Source organism: Eumetopias jubatus, unplaced genomic scaffold (assembly GCF_037043125.1).
Source record: "Eumetopias jubatus isolate StellerSeaLion01/CBP00866 unplaced genomic scaffold, mEumJub1_p1.0 scaffold_9, whole genome shotgun sequence".
NCBI lineage: Eukaryota > Metazoa > Chordata > Mammalia > Carnivora > Otariidae > Eumetopias > Eumetopias jubatus.
Genome location: NW_028274815.1, coordinates 95,498,232 through 95,511,382, shown reverse-complemented (window position 1 = coordinate 95,511,382; position 13,151 = coordinate 95,498,232). Strand labels below are relative to the sequence as shown.

At 40.1% G+C, this 13,151-nt stretch overlaps 1 protein-coding gene across 1 annotated transcript in view; it reads left to right on the top strand.

Moving 5' to 3' along the window:
* CFAP61 (cilia and flagella associated protein 61) overlaps positions 1-13,151 on the top strand; it is a 294,422-nt gene that overhangs the window by 57,497 nt on the left and 223,774 nt on the right. Inside the window, exon 8 of the mRNA XM_028123773.1 lies at positions 10,243-10,334. Coding sequence (XP_027979574.1) covers positions 10,243-10,334 — 92 coding nt within the window. The remainder of the gene's footprint in view (positions 1-10,242; positions 10,335-13,151) is intronic.

The window sequence follows — 13,151 nt, the reverse complement described above, 5'->3', positions numbered from 1 at the left end:
TTCCCACATGACCTTGCAAGTCAGCTCAAAAATAATAATTTTAAAGATTTTTTAAAAAATTTATTTGACAGAGAGCAAGAGAGAACACAAGCAGGGGGAGTGGCAGGCAGAGTGTGAACCAGGCTCCCCACTGAACAGGGAGCCTGATGCAACGCAGGGCTCCATCCCAGGACCCTGGGATCATGATCTGAGCCAAAGGCAGATGCTTAACCGGCTGAGCCACCCAGGCACCTCAAAAATAATAATTTGAGATCTTGAATGGGAGTGCTTTGAACCTATAGATCAGTGTGTGTGGGGGTATTGACATCTTTACAATGTAGTAAGATACCTAATCTATGAACATGGTATATTCCTCAATTTACTTCTGTCTTCTTTACTTTCTTTTCACAATGTTTTATACTTTTTGCAATATACACTTTTCACATCTGTTGTTAGATTCTTTCCTAGGTATTTTATATTTTCACACTTTTGGAAAATTTATCTTTAAAAATTTTTGTTTTCAAATTGTGTTTTTTTCATCTTTTTTATTGTTATGTTAATCACCATACATTACATCATTAGTTTTTGATGTAGTGTTCCATGATTCATTGTTTGTGCATAATACCCAGTGCTCCATGCAGAATGTGCCCTCTTTAATACCCATCACCAGGCTAACCCATCGCCCCACCCCCCTCCCCTCTAGAACCCTCAGTTTGTTTTTCAGAGTCCATCGTCTCTCATGGTTCGTCTTCCCCTCCGACTTACTCCCCTTCATTCTTCCCCTCCTATCTTCTTCTTCTTTTTTTTCCTTAACATATGTTGCATTATTTGTTTCAGAAGTACAGATCTGTGATTCAACAGTCTTGCACAATTCACAGCACTCACCATAGCACATACTCTCCCCAATGTCTATCACCTAGCCACCCCATCCCTCCCATCCCCCAACACTCCAGCAACCCTCAGTTTCTTTCCTGAGATTACGAAGTCCTCATATCAGTGAGGTCATATGATGCATGTCTTTCTCTGATTGACTTATTTCACTCAGCATAACACCCTCTTCAAATTGTTTATTGCTGTTATATAGAAATGCAATTTGTTTTGGATATTGACCTTATATACAACAAACTTTCTACACTGATTTATTAATTCTATGATTTATCTGCAGATTCTTTTGGATTTTCTCTGTATAATGTAAGTTTTTATTTCTTATTTTCCAATCCTTATTATTTTTATTTCTTTTTCATGCACTGATTAACACTTTGAATAGAAGTGGTGTTAGCAGGCATCCTCTTGTTGTTCTTAATATGAAATGGAAAGCTCTGAATATATTACCATTAAGGATAGCTTTGTGAATACCCATTATCAGATTAAGAAAGTTTCTGTATTTACGATTTGCTAAGAAATTTATCAAGAATTGTTGTTGTTATTTTAATTGAATTGAATTCTATAAAATACTTTTTTTCTGTATTTGCTGAGTTGATCATATGATTCTTCATTATTCTGTTAATGAGGTAAATTACATTGATTAATTTTTGTATGTTAACAGTTTTGTTAATAATAGACTTATTATTCTTTTTATGCAGTGCTGGATTCTTTGCTAATGTTTTGTTGAGGATTTTTACAGGTGTGTTCCATGAGTAAGAGTGGTCTGTAATTTTCAGTTCTTGAAATGTCTTTGCCAGACTTTGGAAATGAGGTTCTGTTGGCCTCATAAAACAATTTGAGGAGTATTCTTCCTTCTCTTTTTGGAAGTTTGTGCAAGGCTAGAGATGTTTATTCTTTAAATGTTTTGTAGAATTTGCCAGGGAAGCTGTCTAAACCTGGTGGGCTTTTAGGGGGAAGGTTTTTGATTGCAGTTTCAATTTTTTTAAATTGTTGTAGAACTAGTCTTTGTCTGATAGTTTGTAATTTTTTTTTATCAGAACTTGTACATTTCCTTTATGTTTTCAAATGCATTAGGATAAAACTGAAGCCATTCTTCATTTTTTTCCCATTACACTTTTACTGTTCAGAAGCTCTATAGTGACACTGCCTTTTTCAAAATTCCTGACCTTGATTATGTGTATTCTCCTGTCTCAAACAGTCTTGCTAGTCGTTTGTCAATTTTATTAGTCTTTTGTTTTCTTGGGGGGGGTTATTTTTTAATTTTTTTTTATTACTGTGTATTAACTTAATTGCATTGAAGCCAGAGAACCTACCTTGTGTGATTTTAATCCTTTAAACTTTGTTGAACATATGGTCAAGTTTTGAAAACATTCCTTGAGTCTATCAAAATAGTGTATATTCTATAGTTGTCAGGTGCAGGGTTCTATATAAATCAGTCACATTTGATAAAATGTTGTCCAATATTTCATCCTTATTGACTTCATCGCTTATTTGATCAATTAATGAGAAATATGTTAAAATCTCCTGCTTTGATTGTGGATGTACTGATTTCTACTCATAGCCTATCATTTTTCATTATGTATTTTGAATCTGTGTTATTAGGTGTATAATTTTTAGATCATTATATCTTCTTTGAACTTTTAAAAAAATCAGTTATGAAGTAAACTCTTCATCTTTAGTGATCTTTTTTTGGTCTTAAAGTCTACTTTTTCTGATTTTAATACAGCCATACCTACTTTCTTTGATACATATTTGCATACCATATCTTTTTCCATTCTTTTATTTTCATTCTTCCTATTTCCTTACATTTTAGGTGTGTCTTTTATAAACAGCGTAGAGTTTAGTTGTTGTTTTTAATCTAGAGTGACAACTGCTGTCTTTTAATTAGAATATTTAGTCCATTTATACTTAATGTTCTTATGGGTTTATATCTACCATCTTACTTTATAGATGTGTCCTATGTTTTTATGTTTCATTACTGCCATTATTTATTTGTGCTTTTTCCTTTATTAATCTCCCCAGTGTCAATTTAATTAGTATTTTTAAAGAACCAGGCTTGGTTGATTCTATTATCTTTTGTGATTGCATTGGTAATCCATTACCACAATACTGCTTCCAGCCAACAGCCACAAAACCACAGTGGCATACCACAATAAGCATGTTTTGCTGATACAGCTAGGGTCAGTTAGGCAGCTCTCCTGGTCTTAGCTGGGTCTTCTCACATGTCTTGGGGTTGGTTGCTGTTGGCTGATTTAGGCTGGCCTTGGCTCTGCTCCATGTGCCTCTCATCCTTTAGCAGGCTAGATTGGGCATGTTGTTATGGTGACCAAAAGGTGCAGGAGACCAAGTAGAAACATACATCTTGAGGTCTAGGCTTTGAACTAACATATGTTATTTATCTAAAGCAGGTCACATTGCTGAGCCCAGAATCAGGATAGGATACAACATAGAAAAGGGCCTACATCCAGGGAGGGTGAAAAATCAGCATCATCATTTCAACTCTTCTTCATTTTCATGGTCTTCTTTCTCCTGTCTTATTGGAGACACAAACCCCAATTTAGCCTGAGGGAGGCTAAAACCTGTAGTCTCATCTCAAGAGAGTGATATGGGAATTACCAGGGCACAAAGCTCAAGTTGATCATAGTGTATGGTTTGGAGTCTGCACTGCAGTCCAGTTGGGAGGAGTTTCCTTGAAAAATAAGAAAAAAGCCCTTTATCCTCCTTTCATGCAGCCTGCCTAGTGTTTTCCTTTGTATTATTGTGGACTTTATCATCAGCCTCTTGCTGTTCATTCAGCCATTTAGTAAATACTGAGTACTTCCCATATACTAGATTTTAGGAGTCTAGTACTGATGAGTCTAGTACTGTCTAATGGCAGGATAAATAAGCAGGACAAATTAATTTACAATAAGAGAAGTGTTTTGAAGGCTAGAAAATTGTGGTGGGACCACAGCAGAATTATATCTAAGTCATCTTGACAGCATCAGCTTAGAATTCACAGGAAAAAAAGGTTTTGAGTCAAAACTTCAAAAACTAATTGGGGCTTTCTAGGTGAATAAGCAGAAAGATTTTCCTAGCAGAGGGAACAAAATGTGTAAAATAAGGAGGTATTAGAAACCATCGCTTATGAAGGGAATGTACAAATTCAGGGTTGCCAGAGCATGAAGTGAGGGATTGATAAGAGATGAAGCAGGACAGGAGATTGAGGTGAGGCAATGAAGGCTTTCATGCCTTGCAAAAGAGTTTAATCTATTCACAACATACGGGATGGTGTTCCATTGGGAATCTTTTTTTTTTTTAAGATTTTATTTATTTATTTGACAGAGAGAGACACACAGAGAGAGGGAACACAAGCAGGGGGAATGGGAGAAAGAGAAGCAGGCTTCCCGTGGAGCAGGGAGCCTGATGTGGGGCTTGATCCCAGGACCCTGGGATCATGACCTGAGCGAAGGCAGATGCTTAACGACCCAGCCACCCAGGTGCCACTCCACTGGGAATCTTTAATTAGAAAGGGAGCCATGGTGAACTTCTAGTTCACAGCAAGACTTTCCAACAGCCACTAGAGTGTCCCCGAAAGAGAAGAGGAGGGACTGAATCAAAACAGTGATTATGGATGAACCTGAGATATTTTGGAGAATTAATGGAATTTGATATTTTATTGCATATGGAGAAAAGGAGGGTTATGGAAAAGGGAAAATTCAAGGATGGCTGCAGAAATTAGGTGGATGGTGGAACCATTTTGTGAAATGGGAATAATAAAAGTGAATGAATTATATGATGGAGATGCTGTGATTTCGGATTTGGATGAGTTGAGTTTGATCTTCCTAGTAAGCATTTGGATGGATACACAGCACTCCTTCAGCTAGCTACAGGTGCCTTTTGAGGTACACTGAAGTATTACCTCCCAAAAGATGTCCACATTCTAATCCCTGGAACCTGTAAATATTACCTTGGTTCTGGAAAAAGAGTATTTGTAGGTGTGATAAAGGATCTCTAGATGAGATTATCCTGGGTTATCTGAGGGGCCCAAATGCTATCACAAGTGTCCTTATGAGAGAGAGACAGAGGGAGGTAACACAGACGGGAGGAGGCTGTGACCACAGAAACAGAGATTGGAGTGATGTGGCCACATGGCAAGGAAGGCTGGCAGTCACTATAACCTGGAAAAGGCAAAAACAGCCTCTCCCCTAGAGTCTCTGGAGGGAATGTGTTCCTGCCGACACCTTAATTTCTACTCAGGGATACTGATTTTGGATTCTGGCTTCCAGAACCGTGAGAGAATACATTTTTATCATTAAGCCACCAAGTGAGTGGTAATTTGTTACAGCAGCCCCAGGAAAGTAACACAATTACAAAGAAGACCACCGGGCCAGAGGCAAACCAAGGAAGGAAAACATACCAAGAAATAACGATGTCTTCACTCTTCAGCAAAACTCCTAGAAAGAGTTGTCTGCTCATTATTTCCATTCTCTTTTATTGTCTCAAGGCTATTCCTTAGCCTTCGGTCTCAGCTTAAATATTTGGAAGGACTTCGACCACTCAATCTAAAGCAGATCCTGGGGCATTTTCTATATGCCATCTATCATAACTTAGTATTTTCTTGTTCATTTCCTAAACTTGCTTTGGTGGTGCAAGTTCGTCTTGTTCATTGCTGAAATCCCTAGAATGTTAATGTCTAACAGATGGTAAGTGTGAAATATAAATTTTTAAATGAATGAATGAATAAATGAGTACTCAGTGTGCTTTGTTCATCTGTCTGCTTTAGCGACTTTCACACTTTGAGATAGGGGTGTGTGTGTGTGTGTGTGTGCGCGCGCGCGCATACCCTGATCACTTGTAAGCCTTGTAGAATAAGAGGGGCTACATCTTATTCATTATTTACTTTTGAGTATCTCAGAGTGCTTGCAGCTCATTGCTCTCCATTGAAGTTTAGTTGAATGAATGATTTAACTTGAACCTCTAATCTTTCCCCTTCTTAAAACTGAGTGACTTAAATTCATTTAGCAGGCTTTTTTGAAATCATCCATAATATGATAATAATAAACAAGAATGGCTATTTTGTAGTATTTTGGAGAGAGAAATTTACTTTTATAATTGGACATTTAAAAAATCTTGATTGCATGAAACTGTCCTTTAAAAAATTAAAATAATGCAGTTAAAGTTGAGTTCCCATTGAACCACCTCTAAGCCTGATTCTTCCTCTCCTCCCCAGAAATAGCCATTGTAATAACTTTAATATGTGTCTAACCAGACCAATTGTTTATACTTTTATGTGAAGTCCATGTATTCATAGAAAAAACACTACCATTTTGTGGTAGCGGTTTTTTTTTTTTTAATATATAAATGGTGTCTTTGGGAATATGTGATGTTTTGAAATTTACTTCTTCACTCAACTCTTTGAGATCTAGTAATGTTGGTACGCATAGATCTAAGATCTAGGACACTCTTTTTACTTTCTGGGCAGTATTCCACCACATGGAATGTGTCACACTTGTCCTTAGATGGACATTAAAGTTGTTTCTGTTATTTTGTTATTGCAAAAAGTGCTGCAGCAAACATCCCAGTGCATGTCTCTTGGACCTCTTGCAAGAGTTTCCCCAGGCCCTATTCCTGGAGTTGTTCTTGCTGGGCTTGGAAATACTCACATGCCACCACATGTGGCTAAACCAGTGGTCTTCCTCCAGACCCTTTCACAGTTCTCTCATACTCACTGTCAGCATTTTAAACTTTTGACAGTATTATAGGTATGAAAGGAAATATCGTTTTAATTTTATTTCTCTGAATATTATTGAGGATGAACACTTTTGCATGTTTTTTGGTCATTTACATTTCCTGGATATTCATTGCCTTTGCCTAATGGGTTATTTCTCCTTTCTGTAATTAGATTGTTAGTCTATTTTATGCATTGCAAATATTTTCTCCATGATCTAATTTTTTAAAAATTTCTTTTTAGGGTAATTTTAATAGACCTTTTAGATTTTGATGTGGTCCAATAGGTATGTTAACTAACTGGAATTAAAATAAAAACTTAAAAAAATGCCTGGCACACACACACAAGTAAATAAGTAAAAAATATTTTGCTTTTATGACTTCTACCCTTTTGCAGATGGATTTTTAAGGAAGAATTTCTCCACCCCCAAGATCATAGAGATGTTCTCCTATAATTTCAACATTAAAAAAAAAGACTTTAGGCTGTTAACATATTTACAAGTGATTTTTTTAAAGAGTTTATTTGTTTGACAGAGAGATAGAGAGCATAAGTAGGCAGAGTGGCAGGCAGAGGGAGAGGGAGAAGCAGGCTCTACGCTGAGCAGGGAGCCAGATATGGGGCTCGATCCCAGGACCCTGGGATCATGACCTGAACCAAAGGCAGCTGCTTAACCAACTGAGCCACCCAGGTGCCCCATGCAAGTGATTTTTTTGTATTATATGAAATAGGGGCCCAAATTAATTTTTTCCCATATGATGAGCCAGCACTATTTATTTATTTGTATAGTTTATTCTTTCTCCACCAATTTGAAATGCCACTTTTAAAATATATCAGTAATTTTATAATTGTCTGGCTCTTTTCTGGATTCCATTCTGTTCTATTACTTGAATAATCCATGGTTCTCGTATAACATGTCTTAATATTCATTACGAAATTAGGCCTGCTCTATGTTCTTGTTTCTTAAAATTCTGTTGTTGATTATTTCTTAAAATGTCTTAAAAACTATTCCTCCATATTTACTGTTTTAGAATCAATTTATTTCATTTCACAAAAAAAAAAATCTTGTTGGGAGTTTTGATCTCTATTTAAAATAAATGTTAAACCCCACCAGATTGTTTACTATTATTTATTCCTAAAACCATCAAAATGTATTCGTTAGTTTTCCGTGTGTATTATTGCTATCAGATAGAGCGGGGCAGACCCAGGTCTCGTGGGACCTAGAGTCGATACAATTTGAGAGCCCTCTTTAAGAAAACAAATGCAAAATTATGAATGCAATAATAAGTGCTGTGTCTTGGGAGGGGCCTGTACAGTGGGAGGGGGGTACCTGAACCTCTAGCATTATTAGCTTCATGGTAAACCCATCCCATAGAAGCAATCTCAAGAACAGGGAAAGTCCTAGCGAATGGTGCCTCTACTCCCACTAGTTCGAAACTTCTGAGCTACATAGGTGGTGTAGGTAATAAAATAACAATTAATTTTCAGCCTCAGTCATGTGTTCAGTTGTGTGTTATATAATACCAGTGCCTTGACTTTTCCCTGGGATAGCACCTCATATTTGAGGATCTCAGGACACATTATGAACATTAAACCTCACAAAACCCCGGAGACACGAGAAAGAAAGATGGATTCACCTTGCCCAGTTCTGAAATGCAGCCACCTCTGGGGACAAGCGTGGCCCCTGCTTACTAATAAACTGCAATAACCCCATGACAGTTTAGCCAAGACAATTAGCTGTTGTAGTTGGTAATTGTGTCATGAACATTAGACTGTTAAACAGTGAAGTCAGCAGGATTATCTGTTTGTTGCAAATCGAATGCATTCTTTAAGGTCTCTTACTTTTTTAGTAATTTTGTCCTAATTATAAAATAAATATATGCACAGTGAAGGTCTAGTATTTTTCTTTTAGTTGCTTTTTTGGGTAGTTCTTCAAATTGAAAACAAAATAGGAAAATCTATCTTTAAAAACATAGAGTAGAACTTAAGAATAGGGAATTATTGATACGTATTTTTTTTAACTCAAAAAGTTTGCTGCTGAGCAAAACAGATCAACGATGGTAGAAGACAGAAGAGCACTTGCCTTTAAGTGGTATATTGGCTAGACAGGGAGATGAAGGAAACTTTTGCGTGCTGAGAATGCTTTAGCTATTTATTGGGGTGGTTGGTACATGGGAGTAAATATTTGTAGAAGTTCATGCATTTTTACCGATTGCACGTTATATCAACAAAGTAAATGAACATAAAAAGCACATGGCTCTTGTCATCATGAGAATGCCGGAAGCCCCATTTAGACTTTCTGAAAAGTTTTGCAGGGAGTAGGACATATTCAGGAGCTAAGAGATGATGCATTCCCCCAAGCATGTTTCTTCAGAAGAGGAATTCTAGGTCCTTTGCTTCTCTTTCCAGACACTTTCTCCCCATGCCCAAAGAGCTACCCCTTATCCTGGGATGTGATTCTCTCTTGTTGTACCTTCAACATTATGTACCTCTCATCTATGCCCTGTACACTTCCCTGGCCATCCAGTTTTTCTCTTAGAATTTCATTCTGTTTTACTCAGCCCCATCTTTGCCAGAAGCAGGTAATCTGAGGATTTGGGGTTGAGAGGCATCTGCAGGAGCCATTGCCCTGGCTGGCACAGTGGGAGAGGAAGAAGCTGAGAGAATAGGCTACCTCTGGCCTATCTGCAGTGTCTGACGTGAATGTCAGAGACAAGAGGGGCAGTGCGGAGGGGCAGCCCCTGGGCAGATCATCCTCGGGTGGCTGTGAACAGATGTCATCGCTGAGAATCCTCCAGCAGAGCAGACATGGGGGCAACCAGAAGGAAGAGGTGGGAGGGAGGAGGGAGGGGGAAAGGGGAAGCGAAGAGAGACTGACAAGACAGAAGGAGAGAGAGGGGGACAGAAAGGAAGAGAAATAAGGCCCAGTAGAAAGACAAGAATGCAGAAGGAGGAAGGAGAAGGGGGGTGGGGGAGAAGAAGAGCTTTGTAGACAAAAGGGGGAAAATTTTTTCCTACTGTAATTTTTAGTGAAAGTTAAAGACCACAAACACTACCCTGATTATTCACTTTCCAGAACATATTGAAACAGTAATGCTCAGCTCCAGTTCTTCTTGCTTAGAAGGTAGAGAAGTAAAAATAGTGGCCACTGTCAGACTGCATGCTACAATATTTTCAAACAAAGGAAAAGCAGCCCTGTGCTAATTAATCTTTGGCGTTCAGATAGCACTGACATGGCTAATTGTGGTCTTTCCCACGTGTGGTCTTTACATCATTTCAAAGCCTGCGGCCCAGAAAGTTGCTAATCAGTTGTTTGTAAACTTTAAAGGGGGGCTCCTATGAAAGGAGCACTGGCTCAGGAGCCACAGAGGGTGAGGGCTCCCCTCTCCCTGCTGTGGGCCAGAACCAGGCCCCGGCCCATCGCTGGCATTGTGTTTTCCCCATAACTCTATAGGGTCAGGTATCACTTTATCTCCATCCCATTCATAAGGGCCCTAAGAGGTCAGAATTGGGGTGGACTACCCACCTAATGGTACTGCCCTCTGCTCTACCATTCTTCAGATGTGCCGCAGGTGAGAAACACATCAGTTTCCCAGCTGTCTCTGGTGTCCTGTGGCTCTGCAGATGTTTATCATCTATTTTCTGTCATTATGCCATTCTCTCTCTCAAAGATGCTGAGCTCGGTACTAGCAACCACAGTTCCCCGGAAATAGTTGAGGAGCCACGGGAACCTGTCTCTCCAGAGGCCATGGAAGGCATTCAGGTAACGGAGGTCACTCACCCATGCCTGGGGCCCTGGGGCGGGCGTGGGAGCTACTTGTGTTGTGGGGTGCTGGCTCAGGACTGAGTTCTGATGCCTGCTGTAGAAAAGGCCTCACTAGCACTAAGACTGGGGAGGCCGGGAGGAAACCTGGGTGCGTGTTTGTAACAGAGGAATCAGAGCCGCATCACTAGCTTCATGAATACAGGTCAGAATGGAGTTTCATTCCTTCTCTTCCTTCCTTCTCACCTGTTCTCTGACTTCAGGAGGCTGAGGCAGATAAAACTGCTCATTTAAAGTCAGGTAGAAAATCCAGACATACCGAAGACACTTACACGCTGCCCACATACTCACATGAGGTCTTGTTTTCCTTCCTGCCCGATCGGGCTTTGGGAGCTAGAGAGATGCCCTCTACAGCTTCCCGGAGAGCCGCTGGCTCCACTTGTCTCTGCCCAGCCTCAGCAGGAGCCCCTCCCACCCCCACACCCTCCTGCTGCCAGAGGTCTGCCTGTGCTGCTGCTGCCTTCGCCTAAAGAAGGGGTAAACCCACAGCGAAGGAGCCCACAGTCAGCCATGTAAGAGATTCCGTGGTTTGGCGGACGAGCCAACAGATCCAGCCATTTGTTCCAGCTCTGCCAACTTCTGACCACTGATGGGCTTGCAGTAATATAAATGCCCAAATTTACTGGGCTCTGGGTACTCACATACTCCTGCGGGACCTCAGAGCATGTCTCTTGTGTCCTCAGGAACAAGGCCTCACCTAGCAGGTGGGGCAGGAAAGTGGGCTAATGTTGGTCCGGTCCTACATCAGCCCTGCATGTGGCCAGAATCCCAAGATGTGTTTCCCTACACACCTCCTTCAGCTTCTGGTCTGCCTGACTTCTCCATCCAGCTAGGCCCAGAACCCCTCCCTGAGCCCAGGATGGAGGGCAGGTGCTGAGCCATTTCTTCTGGACTCTAGCCTCTAAGTCTTTTTTTTTTTTCTTCTCCTTTTCAACCTTGGACAAAACAATGTTCCTCCTTGCCCACCAACTCATGCAAAGAAAATCTTGGGAAAAGGAGGATGGAGGGAGGACATTTATCTTAGCACTAGGCCACCTGGCTTGTCCTCCCAGATTTCCACACTGTCTCTATGGAAAATGCATTCTTAGGCCCCAAACCACAAAAGGATCTAACCTATAGCTGGTTGGCTATTATATTTCAAGTGCTGATTTAGTCTCTGCATGGAGGTTGGGCATGCACAATGGCCAGGCACTCTGCTGTGTCGGAGGGTACTCGTGAGACCAAAACACAACGCCAGCCTTTAAGAGGTAGTGACTTGGTATGGGAGAGGAGAGCTCTAATTCAGTATGTGGAAAGGGGGATGGGAAGAATCTCAGAGGAGGGGACTTTTTAAATAAGGTTGTATGACATGGATTAGGTTGAGAGAAATGAAGCTGATGAATGGAATTAATGAAAAAGAAAAACTTAGTGCTAAGGGCTTCAGCTTTTAGCAAAGATAGAATAACAGAGACTAGATTTATTCTCCTGCCTGAAAAAAATGGCCAAAATATGAGATAACAGTTTTTAAGACACTGCTTATCATGTAACCAAGGAGAATGATGGGAGAGATGGGAAACAAGCCAGGTGAGTCCTCCGATTGCCGTGGACTCCTGCCTTGAGAGAGTTTCAGGCCATGGCACAGGGCAAGAGAACCCAGTGGGAACCCAGTGGACTCCTTGAATTGAGGAGGCAGATCTGTAAGTCCATGGAGACTAAAGCTGCTAAGGTTTGCAGGACAGAGTACCAGAGAGGAGAGAGCCACACACAGAGAGATGTTAGACACCAGCAGAGGGTTGCTCTTGAGTATTCAGCTGAAGACCAATCAGCATATGAGGAAATAGTGAAGGTCAGGCTGAGGAAAGAACCTCCCAAAAGGATTTGAGTTTACAGTGCCCAATGCTCATCGAAAGCTGGAACCAGTGCCTATTCCTATCAGCCAGACTGGAGAACCTTATGACTCACAAGGCACTGGAAGAGTGCACAGAAGAGTCTTGCATCAATAGTGGGGAATAATTAGCTCTAGAGAGAGCACTGCACCAGTCATGTCTAACGTATGTGTAGACCAATAACCAAAAGGATCAAAGTGCTCCCAAGTGACTGAGTCCCAGAACAAAGTTCAAGAATGTGTATAGGAGTGCAAAATTAACTAGCACCCACATAGGTTAAATTACAGTATTTGAAATCCAAGAAGATATTACCAGGCACCCAAAAAACTGAGAATGTGTGATGCATAGGTGGAGGTAACCAGTTGAAACCACCCTAGATCTGAGGCAGAAGTTAGAATTAGTGGACAAGAACATTAAAACAGTTATTATAACTATGTAAGTTCCAAAGTTCAAAGAGAGACATGGAAGATATAAAAATACCCCAAATAAAACATCTAGACATAAAAACTACAATTCATGAGATGAAAAATACACAGAAGGATCAACCATAGATTAAACTTTGCAGAAAAAAAGGTGAGTAAACTTGAAATAGAAAAGAGAATTAAAAAATAAAAAAGATCATTGCATCAGTGAGCTGTGGGATAATATCAAGTAGCTAATATGTGTGCAGGTGGAGTCCATAAAGAAGAGGAGGGAGAGGTTGGGATGGAAAAAATATTTGAAGAAATGATGACTAAACAAATTCTAGATTTTATGAAAACAGTAAACCCACAGACACAAGTTCAATAAATAGCAAACACAAGAAACAGGAGGACAACTGTACCAAAGCCCATCATAATCAAATAGTGGAAAACCAGTGATAAAGAGAAAAATCTTAGAACCAGCCAGAAGC